A 23,390-nucleotide genomic window follows, 5' to 3' on the forward strand; every position below is an offset into this window, starting at 1 on the left:
TGACATGCCGCCTTTGGTGTGGAATGACTATGGACATGCATGCTCTATGTCATGCACAAAGCCCCTACACACTTTAGCACAGTGCTGCAGTGTGGGTTTGCTGTGTTCTCCTTGACGTCATCTGCCTTCTTCCCACTCGTAGTAATGTGCATGTTTTTCATCTCACACCCCCACCCAGATCCCATAAGCCCACACTAAAGCCTGTGATCAGTAGGAGACCTCCTCAAAGAACAGCTCATTTCCCCCATGACCCCTATCTCAAAGGAGTCACTAGCCTGGCCCAGTTGGACTTCGCTGACTGCAATCATTTTAGGTTGCGCCGTGGTCTAATTAAGCATTCTGGCTCAGGGTAAGGTAGAGACCATAAGTGAGGTGGAAGTTGGTGTCACCACCCTAGAAGAACTGAAGAGTTGTTCTTCTCAACCAGTGTATAGTTAATCGGTTCATGCATGCCTGAATTTCTCTTCAAGAGTTTACTCTAGGTGCCTGTCAGCTTGGTGCTTTACAAGTTCAAAGGCAGCGCTCATTCCTGATGTTGATCTTTGTGAAATGATTAACACCACAGTAATGTTCCTCTGTGGGTTTTTAAAAACCTGGCATTGTCAGCTCACAGAGCCTCTAATAGAAAATAAAAGAACCACAATAAACTTTCTTCAAATGACTCAAATCAACACGGGAGAAACAAAACACAAAACGCACACTTCACAGGATGACTTCATTTTCTAAATGAGGCATAAACACCTTTGAAAGAACATCAAACACCATGGTAGGAACCATTACTTCCCACTACTTTAACTGCCAGGTAAGACCTTTTAAAGAAAACTTGCATCATACATACAAAAATAGACAATCACAAACCCAACCTAATGGCCCAAATGAGGTTCTCTTCCTGTATTTGTGGGAGGAACCATCACCACAGGTGGTCTGTGGGATCCTCCAAGGACAGTACTGTGTTTGGGACAGAGAGAAATACCACCAAAGTATCTCACTTGTAATAATGAAAGGAGACAAAGACATCCTCAAATGTGTATGACACAGAACCATCGAAAACCAAAGTGAATCTACGGGATCTCGGGTGCCCATCAGGTCACAGTTGATCAGGTCAGTTTGAACCAAGGTCACCATCGGTAAGCAGAACTGAGCACAGGTTTCCCAAACTTGCTTTTCTAGAGCTTTTTAGAAGTTTTGTGTGAACAGCAGTCATAGAATTAGTAAGTCACTGATTGGTATGTTGTCTGTTCTGTTCACTTGTTTTTGCTTTGTCTGTACATGTGTGGGTAGGTGCACATGTATGCATGTGAACATGAAGGCCAAAGGTCAATGGCATGAACTGAGAAGTCACAATGTCTTCTACACTGGTTGGACAGTGTATGCCAGTGATACTTTTATCTCTGCCCCCCCAGTTGTTGGGATGACAGCCGTGCCCAGCTTTCGACACGTCGGTTGGATCCTCTAACTCAGTTCTTTATGCTTGAACAACAATGTTCTACAACCAAGACATTTCCTATCCCAAGCCCATGTTGCTTGTTATTTATAATCCCAAATCCCATTTCTATCTCTCAGTTTGATCAGTGTTTCAGAATAGGTAGTGGCTAAATTTCTTTCCAAATGCATTTATTTCAGATGTATTTGACCTTCATATTAACAATGAAAGAAGATTCTTGTCCATCATTTTTGAGATGTTGATACAAATTAAAAATGCCCATGAAAACCAGAAGGTTTTGAGAACAACCTCCTTGATCTATAAAAGTTAACGAGGAACCCATCCCTTAAGACACAATCCAGCAAACCCACCTGCTTGGGAGACTAGGGAAGAAAGATTGTAAAGTCAAGGCCATTCTGAACTACAGAGGGAGTTCATAGCCAGCCTGGGCAATATGTAAGACCTTATCTCAAAAGAAAAATTTAAAAGAAAGATAGAGATATCTCAGCGATAGATGATAGAAGTCCTTGTTTAGCAAGCAGGAGTCCCTGGGTTCAATTACCAATACAGGGAAGAAAAAGACAAATAATTATATACACAAAAAAGTGATATGTAATTTCAACTTCTCTAACAGATATAAAAGATTAGTGAGTTAACTTAGTAACCCACAAGTCTATTTGCAAACATACATACAAATAGCCAAGAAATACATAAAATGTGAAAGAACACCATATTTATAACCAAATAAATTGTTAGGCTTGTAGCTGTATAGTAGTTTTTGTTCGCTGGTGATTCTGTTCCTTAATATTGCTTCCGTTGAAGTGTTTCCCATGACACAACAGTGCAACAATGGCAAACAATAAGAAGACAAATCTAAAAATGGGACACCACGAAGGGTGAGGTAGAAGATTGTTTTTCTCTGGCAGAAATGCTAATGCAATGGTAGAAATAGGAGGCATAATTTCGAGTGAACATACCCAAAAGGTGCATTCCAGAAGCTTTCACAACTAAGTATAGAATCCCTTGCTGTCTGCTCTGGAAGTTGTCATAGCCAGTAAGAGAATGAAAGCGCAGTTGAGAAGGAGAGGAGAGGTCTTCCTCTCCTTCCATCTGATTCTAGCCTATCAGGTCTCATCAGGGCTGGCTGCATTGTCTTCCTGTGTGGCCTGGTAGGATGGGATTGGGTGGAGACAAGGGAGGGGCCCACAGCCAGGATACAAAGTGAATAAACAATAATAATAAAGTTAAATAAGTATATATACTCAAACAATTTTGAATTTAAATATATTTTGATAATTAAAAAATGGAAAAAAATTAAAGTCACAGAAAAAAAAAAAAGAAGTTGGTGAGGGGTGGAGCTCAAACTGGAGGAGGCCTCTCCTTGGGCATGCGCTTTCTCTCCCTCGCTCCATTCCTGCCATTTCCTATGATTTCATAAGGATCAGTCCAAGCCAAGCACATGAAATAAGAGGCAATTACTGACTTGTATTAGGAGCTGGAGGAGCGTCAACTCCTCTAAATATTTAAGGTCTCCCAGGCTGCTAAGTTAATGATTAAATCCCTAGGACATTCAGCTGAGTTCCTTCAAAACAGCACCAACTGTTGAACACGGAATATTTAAATCACGATTCAGGGCATTCCTTCAGAAATCTTTCTATTGAGTTACATAACCCTCTCACATGCGTTCTGGTCCTGAAGACCACCCCCACTGTGGCAAAGACAGATAAACTGTGGATCATGAAGCCTTCTGACTTAACTCTTAAACACTTGTTTCCTCCTCTCTGTGCTCAGGATTAATTGGCTGCCATATGCACTAATTAGTCTTATTAACTTTTCCAAAGGTCTATTACACATGGAAATTTTTTCTCAATGGCAATTTAGAGTCGCAACAATCACTAGAAGTAAATGGTTGCTGATCTAGCTTTCAAGACGAAGACGAACATAGGTTGGTGAAGAAATGGAAATGCTGATTCTAGTTGTCTTAGCCTTGGTTTGCTATCCCAAAGAACTTCAAAATTATGTGGGTTATAGCACTGGAAAGATGGTTCAAATATTGAGAACACTTGCTGCTCTTCCAGAGAGACCCAGGTTTGATCCTCAGCACCCACATGCTGGCTCACAACCATCTAAAACTCCAGAGCTGGGGAATCTAATGCCCTCTTCTGGCCTCCTTGGGTGCCAGACACACTTACAAGGCACACAAACACATGCAAGCAAAATACTCATACACATAAAATATATATATATATATATATATATATAATGTACATATATTAATATATATATGTATATTAATGTATGTTTTGTCTTCCCTCACACGCATCTAAGAACTCTGAGATATTTATGGCATAAAACCAGAGGACTGTAAGTAAACACTCACAATAAACATTTTAAGTCATACTTGTCTCTGAAGCAAAAACATCACATTCAAGTAGCCAATTCCACTAGTAACATACATGAGTCTCTAGAACTTGGAAAAGAAACTTCTTAGCTAGTCTTTATTTTAATACATAATGTCTCTCACTGAGAATACAACTAAGTGTTCCTTGCAAAGAATTTATTTCGAAAAGCCCAAAAGGAAAAGAAAGACTTAAAACTAAAAACACAAAACGGTCTTCAGAGATGATGTGAATGGAAGCTTCACTTCTGGGTATTGCCACTGACCCAATGCCTGTACAAAATATATTAAACATCCTGTTTGATGACAAGATATTCTTGTTAAATTAAGATTCCTCCCCCCCCCTTTTTGGCGAGTCTTGAAACTTTATCTTAAGCCATAGAGTTGAGACTATTTACAGTCACATGAATTTGATAGCTGTGATAGTAAGCTGTTCACCCACTCAATGACCAAAGGAAATTCTTCATAATTAAAACTAATAACTCAATACTCACAGTGTTGGTGAAGGGAACCACTCACATGGAAAGCAAATAAGGGGCTTGTGAATTAAGCAAAGCAAAAAGCATAGAATGAATATCAAAGAAGAAAATGTATTGTTTAAAAGCATGGATCCATGGAAGCTTTCACATTTAAATAGCTATCCCAGATCATTTTCAGTTGTGTGGAAAATGGAAAAGTATATGTAACAAAACTTTTCCATATTAATTTATGAGAAAAGCATCTCCAATACACCTTGCATCAGTGTAAGTTACCAGAAATACCCACATTTTGAAGGAGTGGTAGGAAATTACAGAAATATGACTAGATGTCGCGCTTTAAAAATGCTGATTGGAATTTTCCATATGTGGAGAGTTCTAGAATATAAGGCATCACACAGGGCCATATTATTCTGTTGTGCTTTAAATCTTTAAACCCGTGTTTAGCCTGGTGTCCAGAAATCTCAGTGCGTTTATAGTTCTGGACTCAGTGCAGCTTACAGAATGCAACTGTCCTTTGGAATCTGGCTGTCTAGAGCATAGGCAGAAGGCTCAAGGACAGGAGTAATGTCTAGCTTTCCCACTCTGTCCCCACGCAGCGGCTCTCACCCACACGCCACAGGAAAAGCCAGCACTGCCTGTCACTATAGTGTGTGTGTTTGTAGTCTTCCATTATCTACGGGGGAATACACTCCGAGACTCCAGTCGATGCTAGGGTTAGCGTGAAACAATACACAACACTGTACATGTAGAGCTAGAGCAGAGGTTGACTTACAAAGCAGGTCCAGTAGGAGACTAGTAAAAACTAATGATAAAATGGAAGCATTGTAATAATGTGTTTCAAGGAAGGTATGTGAAGATACCTTCTCAGTTTTCTTAAAGGAGGGGCAGCACGGCTGAACTGTTGGCATCACTACGATTGCCCTTTGGGTTCATGATTAAGGAAGAAATGGACTGCTGTAACAAAGATGTGAGATACAGCTATCTGATAGCCAAGAGGACTATCAAGTAGCTCACAGGCAAGAAGTAAGTACTGGGTGCAAATGGTAGAAAAAGCATCCTCATCCCAGGCAGGACAGGGCAGGATTCTGGAAGACTTCACCGCATTAGTCAGACTAGCACACAATCGACAATTTATGAGTTGTTTGCTCCTGGAATGTTTTCAAATCTCATTTGACCTCCGGTCACAGAGACCATGGCAAGCCAAACTGGGTAACTGAGGGACTGCTGAGCTACAACGTATTCAAAGTTCTAGAAAATATTTCTCTCAACCTACAAATAAAACATGCTTCTGTTTAAAGACATCCCAGTACTCGTTTGAGAAGTCTCCCTCTGACCATGTCCCTTCACAACCTGATGAGAGGAAGTACTCTCGCTGTCATCAAATGTATAATCAAATAGAAAATATGGAGAATGAGATGCTGACAAGGCAAAGCTTCAAACAGTAGGTCTTCTCCGAGAGAATATGTATATTAAAAGAAAGCTAAGAAATGATCAGAACCCCTCCTTATTCTGCAGAATTATTTGAAAAGAACTTGGAAAAGACATTTTATTTTCTTTCATGTCCCATACAATATCACCTTGGAGTTTAATAAGTATAAATGTGCAAGTGTGTTTTAGAAATTCTGACCAAAATAAATCCATGAAACAAAAGTGATCACAATATTTTATCAAGGGAAGCAACTGGCCACAAGTCAAGGTGCAAATCCTGACTTCAAAAAGTTTATTCCTCAAGAAACTTAGGAAATATTTGAGTGGAATTATAGTAAAAATACAACCTTAAACTTGTGTACTTTCCTTTAAATGTGTTGTTCAATCAATCCTTGCTTAAATTTCTTTCAGTTGTAGAATGTCATTTTGGAAGTGAAAAAAATCACAACATTAGTAGATTAAATGGTTTACTTACAATTTTCATTGTTGGTACAATCATGCTATCTTTTTGTCCCTAGTGAAATTTGGACCCTACAGATCTAAGCCCAAATTCAAATTCCAACTCTGCCACCTAATAGCTAAGGAAGTTCCACTTCTGAATCTGTGTCCTTGTCCATGAAATCAAGAGGATATCTAAGGTATACAATTATTGTTGCAGTTAAATGGCCGAATATGTCTATGTCTAACACAAGGTCCATTGGTACTACATCATATTTTTAGAGTTCTACAAGGCCTAGCAGTTTTAACAATACAAATCGATAAGCTATTCATTCAAAATAAATAGAGCCTGTAATTCCAGCACTCTGGGAGGCAGAGGCAAGTAGATCTCTGTGAGTTCAAGGCCAGCCTGGTCTACAAAGTGAATCCAGGACAGCCAAAGCTACACAGAGAAACCCCGTCTTAAAGATAGATAGATAGATAGATAGATAGATAGATAGATAGATAGATAGATAGATAGATAGATAGATAGTCTGGATATGTATGTTCAAGGACAGCCTGTTCTTCATAGTGTGTTCCAGGCTAGCCAGAGCTACACAGTAAGATTTTATCGAAAAGAAAAGAAAGAAAGAGAGAGAGAGAGAGAGCAAGAGAGAGAGTTGATAAAGAGAATGCTCTATATATACACAGTTGAGTTTTTGGTTATGTTTGAGTGGTGTGTGTGTGTGTGTGTGTGTGTGTGTGTGTGTGTGTGTGTGTTGGCATGTATACATGCGTGTGCTGGCACATGTACATTATGCAGGTAGAGTCTAGAGGAGGACAATAAGCCCCCTATGCTATCACTGTCTATTGTACTTCCTTGAGACACAAAACCTAGAGCTAGGTTGGCTAGCAACCTTCAGGAATCCTCACATATCTCCCCCAGCAGTGCTGGGTTTACAGGTGCACATAAAGCCAAGCCCGGCTTCCTACATGGATGACAAGATCAGAACACATGTCCTCATGCCTGGACAGCAAGAGGCTCTTAACCTCCAAGCCACCTCTCCAGCCCCTACAACGGAATTTTATTCAGCCATAAAGAGCAAGTCCCCTATCCAAGAAACTGGATAGACCATCACTTCATCAAAATAAACTACACTAGAAAAGACAAATAATTTTAATGTGAAAGCTTTAAAAAAAGTTATGGCATAGAGAAGGACTATGTCATAACTTGTCATGTGTCAAGAGGAAGAGACCAGTTGTGACAAGAGAGAGGAAAGGGCAGAGAGTGAATATGACCAAAGTAAATGGTTAGCATGTATGAAAATGTCATGTTTTATGAATTCTGGTGTGCAGTATAAACACGATGGATTCAAGAACGATTTGCCCATGCTGAGAAATGGGGAAATACAAAAGTCTCTGAAAATTCACGTGAACTTAACGTTAAATGAGAAAGATTATTTAGGTATGTATACTTTGCTTTTAGAAATGCAACTGCGTTGTCATTTTTACTCACTCCTTATAAATTATTTTCAAATTTAAAAAGTATAGCTAAGAAATATTATGTAGGGAAAAAAAAATCTTATCCTTGGAATTACTTTCTAGGGCTTGGGGTGTCTTGCCAGCACAAGAAGTCTCACTTAACTGTCCTGTCTCACCTGGGAGCTCCGGTCCCAAATTCTAGGCTTCTAGTACAGGAACCAGACCTTGTACATATGAAGATCATTCCGTTAATGCTAAGGTGATAAGTGGAACAAAAGAGCCTCTTACCTCATGAATAGATCAGTGTGCTCTGTTTGAGCAAAAAAAGTTCAAGTTAGTTTGTTTCAATTACTCTGGAACTCGGTTCATTTGCTTAAAGCTTCTATTCATTAAACCTAGCACTCACAAACACAATGAACATGTCATATGCTATATTTAAATATTATTTATCCAGAGTACAGCCAAGGGAAGCTTGAACATTTTGCTTATAATGAGGCTGAAATGAAATTCCTTAATATGCAAACCATTGCCTTTTAAAAACTGCAAAAATGGTAAGTTAGTATTATGGGTTATTGTCAAGAACAGACTAAAACTGAAGTTTACAGAGTTAAAATTTATTTTAAAAGGTTTATGTAATATAAAGTAAATTAAGTGTTCTTTTACTTAATAAGAAGTTTACAAAGGCATATTAAATTTAAGCCCAAATACAAGGCCACCTAACTGAACTATTTTAAAAATCAATAGTAAAAATTTTGGTAAATTTTTCTTTTAAAATCAATATGTTTTCCCCTCAAGCTCTGTAGTTTTATCTGCACTGGGGATAGGTCTTCTCTGAATTCTTTGCACAAAGAGATTTATGGGTAAGAATCCGTCCATAGATATGAAAATGATACTTCATATACTCGGTTAGTCCTACAACTGGTGTATTCCCTTACAATTATGAACTGGCATCAGCAGAAAACATGATTATTTTAAAATGATTTTCTGAAGATGGTGTTCTAGGGTCCAGTAATAGGTGCGTTCATTCCTCCGTGAGCTGTCATTTTCTACACCTTAAGAAATAATAATGAGCTATGGATTTTTTTTTTCTCGCAAATCATATCTGAAAACTGGGTTGGATCAGAATGTGTATGTGTGGGAGAGGAAGTGTCTGTCTAGGAAAGAAATTGTATATAGTTCAAAAGTACACCCCATCATCTGGTAAACCTTTGTTGTGCTGTGCAGTCCTGCATGCATCTGCTACAGAAGTAAGTATACATGAAAACAGAAGAAGAATGAGGACAAATACGACCAGTTTCTTAGGTTCTAGGGTAATGATATCTAAGTGCGCCCACATGACCTTGTCCTATTATATTACTAACCAACAGTCTTGCTGACAGTGCCAGATTCAAGCTAAAACAAGACACCACCCAAGCAACTGAGATTCCTTACAACTACTGGCACTTGCCATTCTAACGATGTAACTTTTTCAGGCATAATGAGCTTTAGGGAAAAAATACCATTGGACTCCATATGGAAACCAAGCAAAGTTGAAAGGCTCCCAGTGAATGGATGCATGCTGGTTGGACTAAGCAATGTTCTTGGGTCTCAACTGGATGTTGTTCAAGCACCCCGACAAAGAAATAATACACTGTAATTGAAGGAACAAAAGATTTGAAAGGATATAAATACAAGAAAACGCATTAGGTGGTAATGTTTCTATTTGGAGGGTTAAAAACAAAACTACAGGAGCTGAGGAAGTCAACCCCAACAAAAATGGCCAGTAAGACTTGGATACTGTCAAAGAATCAAAGCACACTTGAAACAAGGAATTTTAAAGGTCAAACAAACAGTATTAAATTTTCTCCAGAAGGGAAACCATTAAGTACAGTAATTTCATTTGTTTCTAGATATGAATTGTTTGGTCTAACTAGTGGAGGAGTAAAACAGAAACCGGATGAACCTCTATGCAGTAATATCTCAACTCTGTGTGGTTCCTTAGGTGTCTCAAAAGAAGAAGAAGAAGAAGAAGAGGAGGAGGAGGAGGAGGAGGAGGAGGAAGAAAGAAAAGCAAGAAAAGAGAAAAGGAAGAAAAAGAAAAATGCAAAGACAGGGTTTCCAAAAGCAAAGGTGAACGTGGAAGAGAAAGAGAAAAGGTCCATGGAGCACAGGTATGCATCTCTAGTCCCAGTTTGTTTAAGGGCAGTTTATGTACAAAGCACTATTTTTACATGCTGCTAATGTAATATATCGTTTACCATCTGAAATTATCCAGTGACCTACTTTGTTAATTAAAGTCTTTATAGACAACTTCTTTACAGACCCAGACCACTGGCTGAAAGAGTATTTCATTACTGTCAGTCTGTAAGATTTATATTTTTAGAGAAATTTAATAAACAAAAAAAAATGTTTAAGAGAAAGACAACCACTCTATGGTTTGGTATTAGGTGATTCGATGATTCATTGCCTTGGTTAGCTAAATATTTCTATTTGATGGCCATATTAGGAAGGTAAACTACAGAATTAATAATAGGAAATAAAAAAAATTCTAGAAATACAGAAGCCCAGCTCACTGCGCCAATATTTTTAGTCTGTTCTCGCGTAGAATAATGTCAGCTCTGAGGAAGGCAAGGAGGCGCATCATACAGATCCCCGTGCCTTTTTCCCAATCAGAGGTCCTTAAGGAATCTACAGTCAGTGAGGAAGTGCCAGAAGTCCAGTAGTATAGACACAGGCAATGAGAAGAGGACCACCCTCCGGCCATACAACAATCTTTCCTTCTCTGCGAGTAAGCTGGAAGACTAGGGAACCCCGCTCCAGAATAATCTAACCGAGAGAGAAAGGGGAAAATGAAGTGACGAATTTTGATCAAAGAGAAGGAAACCCATCCTGCTCAGGCATCTCCTCCCAATGCAGCAAATTCGGGCGAGCTGCAAAACTGTGCTTGGAAATGGTGCAGGGGAGTGATGGAAAAAAGGAGGATGAAGTTGCTGGTTCCAAAGGCTGATGGTTCCATACAGCGCTACGAAAGTGGGGGGGAGGGACATGAGGCTCTCCATACCTTTCTTTTCCGCTCCATTCGATCCCTGGGGATTTTCCGTTGTTTTTTTCTCTCCCTCTCCAGAATTTTTTCCTTTTCATCCAGTTCAGCCTCTCGAACTTTTTTGATAGAAGCAGCCGCGTGAGCCATGTTTGCAGATATCGGCAGAGAATCACTTTCCACTCCCCAGCAATACAGGTGATCTTTACTGCTGTGTAGTGATGTGATTTCCCCCAGCAGAGCAATGGCTGGCGGCCAGAACACTCAACAAAATAATCCACACCGCCCCGGAGCTAGGTCATAATCTTGCTCCAGCCTCTGCAGCACCCATAATTCACTCGGGTGTCCCCCCCCAGGTTGCAAGCCAAGCCCCACAGCAGCACACACCTGCACACAGGCATGCACAGGTGAGCGCCCACGCTCAGCAATGGTCCCAAGGGAGGGCGGAGCTCTGGAACCCGAGCTCCTCAGCAGCTGGGTGGCCCCGAGCGCAGACAAGCATCCTAATAGTTGCAAAAAACCTTCCTCAGGCGCTCATCACCAGTTGGAACGGTCTTGGGGGACTCCTCCAGACAGTCTGTCTTCAGACCGGAGCCAGGAAGAGGCCACCTCGGTGTGAGTCCTAGGGGGTGGGGAGTTCGCCGCCGCGGCTTGCAACCACACCTCTATGCAGGGCGAGAGAAAATGGTGCAGTCTCGCTAAGGACTCGGAGCCACCGCCGCCGCCGCCGCGGTTGCTACGGGCAGCACGTGACATGGATCCCTGCGTCTTAAATCTCTCAGCCCTTCCCTTCTCCGAGGTACATTTCGAGAAAAGAATCAACGCTGCGGAGCCGAGGGGAAAGGAGCAGGGCTGGAGTGACTAGCCCCTTGCGAGGCGACGGGTGGAGAGCGGATCGGGGAAGGGCTGGGAGTTGCCCGGGCTTCCCAGTGCGGTCTACAGACCCACATGAGGCCGCTTTAGCAGCTTGCTTGGGCAAGGGCTCAAACCAGACTGTACGTCAGTAAGCACTGTATAAGCCGGCTTTGGTAAGGTTATCCTGAGGGAGCAGGGGTAGAGGAAGGCAAAGAGGAAAGCAGGCACCCCCCAAAAAAAACCCATCATCCACCATTCTAAGAGGGATAGTCAGGTACCATCTTAGTAGCCTTTGGAAGTGATGGAATGCAACCAACTAAGATTAGAGTTTCTGGATCTTCTCTTATACACTCAGCAGAGAAATGCAGTGGACTAACATAGATGTAGATGCTGCTGCTGTACCCAGGAGGGAGACAGAGAAAGACAGAACATCACCTGTAAGTTCAAGATGGAATTCCCCAATCACAGATACTGTCCAATTTTCAGAAGCCTGTTAAAATTTTCATCAAGGGCTGACTGAATACTCTGTCTCATTTTTAGCTGGACAAAGTCCCAACACTGTTTATAAAGGTGGATTGTGAAGGCCCTTCCTCTAAACCTCATTTTAGAGCAACAATTATGATCACCATAACAAGGGAGAGTAAAGCCCTGTGATCTGATTCTACGCATATCCTAGAAGTAGAGAAAAACGTCGAAAGTGCGCTAGGAAAATGTTTATAATGAAACTCATCACTATGCTAACTTAAAACTTTTAATAATAAATTATGTTTATGTTGATAAAGGAAGACTGCAAAGCCTCATTTTCCCCAATATGTGAAGAAAGTACAATAGTGACAGTGCTTTTTTGTTTTTTTCTCTTTCTTTTTTTAAAGAGAAAATGCTAGGTTCTTGTACTTTGGTCTGACATGTTTTTAGCTTATATAATTTACGGGTTTGGGTTTGCATTTAAACTGAGTAGAAGGCGGTGGTTGATAAATGCACTCTGAGGTGGTGCAGAGATATGAGTTCTTTGTCTGATTCAAATGTTGGTTTGAAGCGGAGGATAATTACCCTGGCATGAGGCCACATCGTGTTAGTATTGTGGTAGTTCCTGGGTCAGCCAGCTTACAACTGATAAAGTCAGAGGGGGCTCAGTTCTCTTAGGTAAGGAGAGCATCATCCTTTGGCACCCATAGGCTGAGACTTCAGATCCGGAGAACCTTACCCACTTCTTCATGCCTTCAGCCCTCCTAACCCTTCTCTGGGAAGTCTTTCACATATCTGTGTAGAAATGCACGTGAACATCCAGGCTACGTGGGAAGTGAGCATGGACTTGGAGGCAATTAATCTATCTCTTTGGCAAGGGCGGTTGCCCCCACTTACAGCACACTTCACACATACCCTCTTGCTCTGTCATAAAATCAAAGCCATCGTTACTCAAGGGTGCTTCTGGGAAACAGCAAGAACACAGCACTAGCTGTTCCTGGTGCCATCTGGCATTCCCCTTTCTTCTAAATCCTCATGAAAAGAAAAAAAAAAAAAAAAAAAAAAAGGTTTACAGCAAGCAAGCCACACCTGACTCATGGATGTTCTTTTAGCTTGATGATCTGAATCTTAGTGGAATGTGGCTGAGCCTCCTATGTGGTCTTCCTTTTAGTGAGGGTGACTGAGGATTCTTCTAGGATACACCTTTCCCACTGCCTTCGTAGGCTCTGCTTCTATCGTCCCATAATCCCCTCTCCCTTTCAGAGCGCTCAGCAGGAGAGTAAAGATTACAGCATGGCTCCAACCAAAGGTGCACAGCTCCTGTTGTCCAAAACATTCGCTTCTTTTGTTAGTTCTTCATAAACTCACTGTAGACACACTTGGAAAATTAGACAGGATCAGTTACACTATACCGGCCTCTTATATCAGGAAATTTTCACATCTTTAAACCTCAGTTTGGTAACTAAAAGCAAATCTCAGACAGAGTGAGCAGTTTCACTTCCGGGACTCTTTCAACTCAAGAAAGAGCACGATCAGACAGCCTTTAGATGTTCCTTTGACCGACAGAGAAAGAACTATACACTGGCCAAGTTTTTAGAACCAATGGTGACATGGCTTGGCTTCTTTTCTTTTGGTGTCATTGCATGTGACAGAGAAACAAAAGGCACTGTGCATTTGCAGATGATATTGGGAGGCCAATAACGTATTCCAGACAGCTGTCCTCAAGACATCATGTAATAATAGCAGGAAGGCTAAGGTGCAGGGCTCTAGATGGCCAATCCACCTCAGGAAGAGGAAGTACCGAGGGAGACACTGCTGTGGGATTCCGATCACAAAACCAGAAATCTCAGACAATTGCTAAACATTTTTAAAAGGAGGATTGATCACCAGTCCTTTTTGTGTGTGCTACGTTCATTTCTTTTTCCCAATTAAGAAATATACTGCTCCTACAGGAAATGAATAGCAGAAGGTAATCCATTCCAGAAAGTTAAACATATTAGACGTTCCTGTACAGTGCTGACTACCTTCAGCTGACTTACGCAGCAGTGAGCTTTCGAAGTGACTTCTTAAAGACATCCCTTCCTTGTTGACTTAATTGTCCAACCTTGTCTATGATTTCTATTTGTGTGAGGAAAAGAATCCATCACTTTTCTTAAGAGAGGGAGTACACTCACCAGCTGACCTCGGCACAGGCAGGGCACCAGGTTCCAGTCCCAGGAGCTCACAGCCATTTAGATGATGCACACACCACACTAAATGGGAATCTTCCCCTCAAGCCTCCAGCAGAGATACAACACTGGCTGCATTTTGAATTTGTACCAAAAGCTGACTCCTTCCACCAGGCATCTTGACCAGTAATGAGAAAAACCGCTGTCTTGCCTTCAAAAGTGAGGAACGCACAGCCGCCCTGTCATTTACGTTTGAGAAGCAGAGTTGAGAGATTGCCCTTCAGAGAGGGCATGCTTCATTTTAAAGATGGGAGAAAACCAGCCATTTGCTGTCCTCACTGTGCAGCAATCCATTGATCAGAATCCTGAAGAAAACCCTCTGCGACACCAGGCATCCAAAAGGGCAGCGTTCAATACATCAGGCATCACATCCGTAAGGGCAGCGTTCAATATCAACTGAGCTGGCCATATGCAGCTCAATCCCTCGTGTCCCTCCTCCCTCCACAGCTCCACCCAGGAGAAGCAGCCATGCAAATGAACAGCATAATTACTCTGTACAGTCCAAGTGTGGATGGAGGGGGTGTTGAAAGCTAATCAGCTAACTAGGTGATAATGATGATGATGGTGATGATGATGATGTGCCTACTTGGGCTGTGACATAGGAATTGATTCTTAGCAAGTTCATGGTGTTAGTCCATGAGATTGTATGTGTTTTCTGAAGCTGATGAATGATTACTATAAGACAAAGCAAACTGAATGAATGACCTCAGTGATATATCACCTTTAGTTTGTTTTACCAGAAGCCAATTTGATAGTGCAAAATTACTAAGGCAGTGTTTGCTGATCATATAGTGAATCCTAACTATGTTCCTCCAAGAAGACCAAAGTGCCCAGGGGGTACTACTTTCCTCTATTTCTGCCTGATGAAAGAAGCAAGGACTCCAATATAAGTCTAAGATGGAGAAATGGTTGACTCAGGCCTGTCCGCCTCCTACATCAGAAACACACCACAAACGCTTCAAAGTTAGACAGGAAATTTCTAGCAAGTGACAGACAAAAGACAAGGGTGAAAGGGTTCCCCATCAAGGCCTTTCTACATAAGGACAATAAAGTCACATAATATGCATCATAAATAGTTACTGTTCTGTCACCACAGACCTCTCCCCGCTCAGACCCTGGCAATGGTCTCAGCTAAAGGCTAGAGCTAAATTTGTTGGGGGCAGAGGGAAAGAGCACTAGAGAAGAGAAAGCCAAAGAAGCTACAACTTGGAAAGAAAGGAGATTGCTGGTCATCTCCTGCTGCGTACTCCAACCTGACCATGGGAATGGGCTGAGTCTGCTCATTGTGAACAACTTCTGACAAAACCTCTCTTCAGCACAGCTTCCTAACTGAGAAGGGTAAAGTGCACGTGTGTGTGTGTGTGTGTGTGTGTGTGTGTGTGTGTGTACATGCTACTTGACAGGAAATAAGAAATAAATTCATTTAGAAATCAAAAATGACTACAAGGAAGAAATCATTCTCTTTCAGTTTGCACTGAAAATGTAGGGGTAATCCTGTAATTTTTCTTTTACAGGGACATTCTTCATTTAAAATCAAATCTTTCTCACTTCCCCAAACTCATTGCTCACAGCATCTAGCTGTGGTACCATCTTTAATCAAATACCATTCCAGGAGCTACATCCCTCTTGAGATGGGCACCCAGCCCTCCTGGGACAGAGCCTCTCCAATCTACTGTGAGCAGCTGTGAGCAGAGTTCATATTCGGATCTTGGGCGGAATGTTGCTTCAGAGTTTTTAAGCATCTGGACTCAGGTTTCAAATTACTTATAAATATCTTGAAATGTTCTCGGGACTTCTCTCTTCCCAATAATAACATCTTCTATGACTCACAGACAAATAAATATCCATATGTAAATATAAAAAGATATGCTGATCTTGAAAAACACAATGTGTCCGTGCTTACTGAATCTTTGACGTGAGCTATTTAACTCCTGCTGGTGATTTAATGTTACACCTGCTTTTGGTTTGTAAGATATTTTTCTAAAAGTTCTGGGGTTTATTTCTTAGTCCTTTTGGTTCGACCAAATGAAAATTTTACTGGGTCTGGCAAGATGGCTCAGCAGGTAAAAGCTCTTGCCACACAAGCCTGGTGACCTGAGGTTCAATTCTAGAGAGCCACAGTGGAACGAGAACTGACTCCTGAGAGCTATCTTCTGACCTCCACATCCCCAGATCCCATGTAAAAACCCCGGCCCTCCCATGCTCCCAGTACTGGAAGGAAAAGACTGGTGGATGGAGCAGGTGGAGGGGCTCACTAGCCCATCTGCCTAGCTGACTGGACCAGTCTGAGGCCAGGAAGAGAATCTGTCTCAGAACACAAGTTTTTGAGGAGTGACACCTTAGGAAGATCTCTGGCTCACACACATGTGCTCACCCCCATAAACACACATCATGGAAAAGAAGCGTTAACTCCAGCATCTCAAGGGAAGCTCTTGGTGTAAGGGGAAAACAACAAGGTCAATACCTGTTAAGTTTCACACAGATAAGTCACTTCAATGTATTATTTGGATATATAAGCTTGCTACAATACTCAAAGAGAAAAGATTACATGGGGCAAAACTATTTTTAATTATTATTACTTATGTGATGTTAAATTTATGACATGTATGTCTTATATTTTTGTGAGACGGAAAATGGTATAATTAAGACCCACTAGGAATAGATTAGAATAACTGAGTTACTGTGCTATGTCTCATGGCGCATGAATTACAACCCTTTCACACAAATTCTGCCAGCAAAAACTTCAGTAGAAATATTTCAGTCTTTTTCAAAATTAACAATTGGAATACAAAAAAAATGTAATTTTTGAGTATGTCCAAATCTTCTGAATTTAATAACAACTGGATGAATCTCATATCATTAAAATATAGACACAAATATTTTCAGCAATTCTAAGAAAACAGTTCTGTACCTAATAGATTTTCTGTGTATTAGAAACTTCAATAAATGTAAAAGATTAATAAAACATGTTTTGATTACACAACTAGTCATAAACAGGCCTCGTGAGGAGTTTGCTCTAAAGCTGATACCAGAAAACTGGCATGGTGTCACCTGATCACTTTTTGCCTGGTGTAAATGACTCTCATATCCACAAGGATTTAGTAAAGAAGTCTCAGTTGTTGCTGCTTCTGCATTCTTCATAACCTTTTCCCCCACAGAAATCGCTTCCTGACCCATGTTCACTTCTTTACCGCCAGGCAGAGAAATTCTTTTTCTTGCAACCATGTATAATTAACTTACAAATAAAATATACTGCTAGCCACTTATCATTTCTATCTTTAGATATGACAAGCATTTTATTATACATATATATATATATGTATGTATATATCTTATGTGAACTCATATCCCATAGATATGAAAACAAAAATATCAAGTCTTTTTTTTTTTTGAAATTACATTGTCTGAGAAAGGCATCTTTGAGTCTTTCTGATCAACAACAAAAATGCTTAATGTGTTTCCAGCTACTCAGAGACAAGCTACTCAAACAAATACTACTACTTAAATGAGCTAGAAATATAGACAAGATACAAATAATGTCTTTAATCTGTTTTTACTTTATGTTTGTACAACACATGTGTGCCTGCAGAAGCCAGAAGAGGGCATAAGATTCCCCTTGAGCTGGAATTACAGGTATTTGTCAGCACCTGATTGGGTGCTGGGATTTGAACTTGGGTCCTCTGGAAGAGCAGCAAGTTGTCTCTTAATCTCTGAGCCATCTCTCCCCTAAAATATAAACACCTTCTTGAGAGCAATATATAGCTAACATAAAAATTAGGGATTTCTAAACAAGACTGAAAGAAAATGAAGCCACTAAGAAATGAACGAGCATAGACTGGCTTGTTTCCTGAGTATGTTTCCCTAGAAAATCTGCGTTTTCTGGGCGAAAGGACAGATGGTGATTATAGCCAATATCCACACAAAATGCCCAGTCCAGTGGCAAGGTCTGTCCACACTCATCCCAGACTCTGAAGAGAAATATTCAGGACAAGGATAAAATTAAAACCAGGCATCCCTCAGCATATCATAATCACAGAGCCTACCTGAAGTCACCATACAGCTACTCTAAAGGAGTTATCATCCATTCCCTGAAATTATCAGTTTAAATAATGTTTCAAGTACAGTGATCACGATCCAGAACTACTGGGTGTGCCCTGGAAACAACAGAGCAGGGCAGGGCAGGGTGTAAGACCTGTTTGAATATAGATAGACAAGGCACCATCACATAAGGGACACAGTTCTGACTCCCAGAGAAAGGAGGAAGTTAAGCCATCTCAACTCTTGGAGTGCAGACTGATTTTGTGGACCTTTCCTTTCCCTGTCTCTAATGAGCCACACTCATCTCCAGATCAAAGGATGATATCATTAAAGAAGTAAGCAGCGTGAGGAGTAAGTGGAAGTAATGAGAAAGAAGGCGGAAGCAATATGTACTATTGCAGAAAGGGTTTCTCTTAATAAAAGCTTTAATAATGGTACAGTATTGAAAGCTGCTTCTAAGCCACAGGCTCACTGCTCTGGGAAAGGTAGGTGTCATGTAACCCAAAGCCATTTGTGTTAATCTCAAGAATAATGGGACCAGCTATGGGAGTCAGGCAGGGCAGGGGGCTCTCCAACATTGCCTACAGGAGGATATGACCATCTTGCCAAATACTGTCCATGGGCAGTGCTGAACCCCACTGTATGGGGATGAACAGAAACTGGGTCTCGTGGCACAGATGTGGAAAGTGCTTAAATAGAGTACCAGGTTCCCTGGAGTAGAGTGGGCAGAACTTCAGGTTAGGTCATGTAGGGGCTTCTCAATTCACAAGACTCCAAAGAGGCACATAAGATTGAGCCTTAACTCTTGGCCTTACACTATAGCGGTCCATCTCAAACTTGCCAGGTCAGTGGCAGCTTTCCTATACGGAGCTTCAGATGCCCACTATCGACTTGCCACCATTTGTTTTCAATGAGCAACAGACAAAAGAGAAAAGCCAGCAAAGGTAGAATATTGCCCAGGGCCCTGCCCATAGGAAGCCTATTTCTCTTTCAGAGAACAACACTTTTGGGAAGGTAGATAACTGATTAGGACAAGGTCAATTCTGGACTGAGAGCTTATTGTGCCCTGCTCCTGAGTTATCTGTCTACCAACCTGCTTATCCAGCCAGCCATAATCTCACTTTCTCACTATATTTTAAAGTAAATTATGATAGGTTCCCAGCCCTGTAAGGAGTTCAAGTTTATCCAAAGGTAAATATGAAACTAATGGGGAAAAAAAGGAATTATATTTCCAACATAAAAAGATAACCTTCATTTATTTTTGTTAGTTTAATTAACACATAGTAACTATAAATATTCATAGATTATAGCATAAAATATATATATATAAAACATAATAAAATTTCATAGAAAATTGAAACCTTTCAGAATTTAAAAATTCACTGAGATCTGATAAGTAAATATGAAGAAATGGGAAATAAAATAAATTCTTTCAAAATGTTTAATTTTTTTTTTTTTTTTAGTTTTTCAAGACAGGGTTTCTCTGTAAATTTTATATAAAAAATAAACTTGGTTGTCTAAGTAGAAACTCTGGTCAATATTTAACCTAACTAGCCTGCTAAACTAAAAAACATGGGGAAAGTCCTTTTCTGTTTCAGGTACTTTGATACACGTAGCTTTCAACTCTCTGTCTTTACAGAAAATTACTTGGCTCTGTCCCCTCATATTACAGGAAGAACAGAACAAAAGCTTTGTCAACAAACTAACAAAATGTCCTTAGTTCCTCTAATGTCTACACAGTAAAAGCTTAAAGCTTGGTAACTACTATCGATTATGTGTATATTTTTCTCCCGCTATTAAGTTATAGTTGACCAGGATTCTGGTGTGTTTATCTGGAATCTTTTTTATTTCCATTGCACTGTTTATTCCAATTACATATGTTAAACATGTTTTCTACTATCTAGTGAAACATACGTGGCAAAAATGTTCTTGTTCCAAAGGCTTTAAAGATGGCTCAGCCAGTGAAGGTACTTGTCATCAAATCTGTTGACCTCAGTTCCACTCCTGGGACACAGATTGTTGAAGGAGAGAACCAAACTCCTCAAGTTGTCCTCTCACCTCTACACAGATGATGTAGGTGCTCGTGCACATATATAAATATACAGATAAATAAATATGTTTTAAGTTGTTTCATGAAAAAAACAATACAAATGTACAAATGAACAATAATACAAAGGACTTACTAAATGCAGTTCCCTAGTAATGCTATTAAATCTGGATATATATAAAACAAGTGTGAAATACTGAGGCAAAACCATTAGAAACATCTAGAAATTCTACAATAAGATTGTTTTCCAAAAGCTTCTGTAAAGCAAAGGACACAGTCATCAGAACAAAACGACAGCCTACAGACTGGGAAAAGATCTTCACCAACCCTACATCTGACAGAGGGCTAATATCCAGGATATATAAAGAACTCAAGAAGATAAACACCAACAAACCAAGAAATCCAATTTAAAAATGGGGTACATCTCAACAGAGGAATATCAAATGACAGAGAAACACTAAAAGAAATGTTCAACATCCTTAGTCATCCAGGAAATGCAGATCAAAACAACCCTGAGATTCCACCTTACAACCATCAGAATGGCTAAGATCAAAAAGTTAAGTGACAACACATGCTGGAGAGGTTGTGGAGAAAGGGGAACCCTCCTCCACCGCTGGTGGGAATGTAAACTTGTACAACTGCTTTGGAAATCAATCTGGCACTTTCTCAGACAATTAGGAATAATGCTACCTCAAGATCCAGCTATGCCACTCCTGAACATATATCTCAAAGATATATGTCCATACAACAAGGACATTTGTTTAACTATGTTCATAGCAGCTTTATTCATAATAGCCAGAATCTGGAAACAACCTAGATGTCCCTCAACTGAGGAATAGATACAGAAATTGTGATACATTTACACAATGGAATACTACTCATCAATTAAAAACAAGTAAATCATGAAATTTGCAGGCAAATGGATGGAACTAAAAAAGATTATCCTGAGTGAGGTATCCCAGAAGCATAAAGACACGTATGGCATATACTCACTTGTAAGTAGATAATAGCCATAAAATATAGGATAAACATACTAAAATCTATATTTGTAAAGAAGTTAAACAACAAGGAGGACCCTAGGGATGAGGCTGAAAACACATTCAGAAGGGCAAACAGGATAGCTATAGGAAGTAAAAGACAGGGAACAGGACAGGAACCTACCACAGAAGGCCTCTGAAAGACTCTATCCATCAGGGTATCAAAGGAGATACTGAGACTCATAGACAAACTTTGGGCAGAGTACAGGGAATCTTATGGAAGAAGAGGGAGATAAAAAGACCTGGAGGGGACAGGAGCTCCACACGGAGAACAGAACCAAAAAAATCTGGGCCCAGGGGGCCTGCAGAGACCGATACTCCAACCAAGGATCATGCATGGAGACGACCTAGAACCCCTGCTCAGTTGTAGCCTATAGACTGCTCAGGCTCTAAGTGGGCTTCCTAGTAAGGAGATCAGGGGCTGTATCTGACCATGAACTCAATGGTCGGCTCTTTGATCACCTCTCTCTGGGGGTTGCAGCCTTGCCAGGCCACAGGGGAAGATGATGCAGCCAGCTCTGATGAGACCTGATAGACTAGGGTCAGAAGGAAGGAGGACCTCCCCTATCAGTGGGCTAGGTGAGGCATAGAGGGAGAAGAGGGAGGGTGAGTGGAACTGAGAAGAGACAGCCAGAGACAAAGTGAATAAGTTGTAATAATCAATCAATTTATTTATTTATTAATTTTTAAAATGAAAAAGATTATTTTCCAGATGTCTTAATACTTTTACTGCATTTAATAGATACTGAATGAGAAAAGAGGCAAGATAAGACCCATGTGTCCTTGTCTAAGAAAACAATGTCACACCCTAAACAGTAGAAAACTCTCAAACAGCAGGTGTTTCCACCAAGATCTTGATCTCAGTCATCACTGCAAGAAGATCTAGTGACATGTATTAGATGGAACAAAATGTTGTGTCTTGTTTTGAGACAGGGTTTCATGTATCTCAAGCTGATCTGGAACTCACTACGTAGCCAAACATGATCTTAAACTTTTAATCCTCCTGCTTCTGCCCCCTGAAAGCTGACCCTGCAAGTGTGCACAGCCATGCCTAACTTTACATTGCTAGAGATTGAATCTGGGATTTCTTTATGCTTGCTAAGCACTCTACAAACTGAACTACATCCTTAGGCCTAAAATAAAATATTTATATGTATCATTTTTTCCTTTTTATTAGTTGATCATAGCAGTTGTTTTTTCAAGACAGGGTGTCTCTGTGACACTTGACTGTCCTGGAACTCACTCTGTAGACCAGGCTGGCCTCAAACTCATAGAGATCTGCCTGCTTCTGCCTCCTAAGGGCTAGGATTAAAGCCATGCACCACCACTACCCTGAGATCACATCAGATTTGATTCCATTATGAAATTATAGCTTCTTTATACAGTGAGGCATGTTGAGTTTGAGGTTTGTGTCTCAACTTGAGCTCTATGTGTATTTCCTATCCTTTGTGACCTTCTATTTCTTTTTACCATCAATGAAGATAATTAATGAGGACAATGTCTAGTGAGCAGAACTGTGTTAATGGGATATTTTGTATATGTGGGAAGTACTCAGCAAGTAGAAACTACAATTATTGTTTGAGAAAACACACATATATGTATATACATATACATAATATACACACATATATTACATATATATACATATATATATATATATTACACACACATATATATGGGGGAAAGCCAAAAGCTCACCAAGAATGGACCAGAAACACAATAGAATCATAGTCCAAGATAGTATGTATAAACATTGCTCATCACTAGCCATCATTATTCCATTAGTCAGCTCCTTTAAAACTAGTGGGTAATGAGGAAACCCGACATAACCTTGCCTTGCCCTGTAGAAGGAACATAAAAGGGAAAAGAAACTAATCAACCCTGATGAAGCACAGTTCCTAAGACACATAGGACTTCACTGGCTTCAGAACCAGAGATTTAGAGAGCCTCAGTCACAATAAAGGGTCGCATCACAAAGCTTTGTTTGGAGTGCAAAAACAAAGCGTAGAACAATTGCCAATTGACAACCAAGTAGGCACAATTCCAAGCGGAAGGTTCTGGAACAAGCTCCTCT

General features: G+C 40.4%; 1 protein-coding gene across 21 annotated transcripts in view; it reads right to left on the minus strand.

Annotated features, from left to right (window-relative positions):
• Ank2 (ankyrin 2) overlaps positions 1-23,390 on the minus strand; it is a 467,017-nt gene that overhangs the window by 229,163 nt on the left and 214,464 nt on the right. For 8 of the 21 annotated variants that reach the window (XM_055628051.1, XM_055628045.1, XM_055628048.1 and 5 more), the window contains exon 1: positions 10,668-11,269. The exons of 6 other annotated variants lie outside the window; for them this stretch is intronic. In XM_055628051.1, the coding sequence (XP_055484026.1) occupies positions 10,668-10,796 (129 nt within the window). In that variant the 5' untranslated portion in view covers positions 10,797-11,269. Of the gene's footprint in view, positions 1-10,667; positions 11,270-23,390 lie in introns of those variants that run through there. 7 more of the 21 variants (XM_055628060.1, XM_055628059.1, XM_055628057.1 and 4 more) reach the window with 4 other exon arrangements.

Source organism: Psammomys obesus, unplaced genomic scaffold (genome assembly GCF_907164565.1).
Source record: "Psammomys obesus unplaced genomic scaffold, mPsaObe1.curated_primary_1811, whole genome shotgun sequence".
NCBI lineage: Eukaryota > Metazoa > Chordata > Mammalia > Rodentia > Muridae > Psammomys > Psammomys obesus.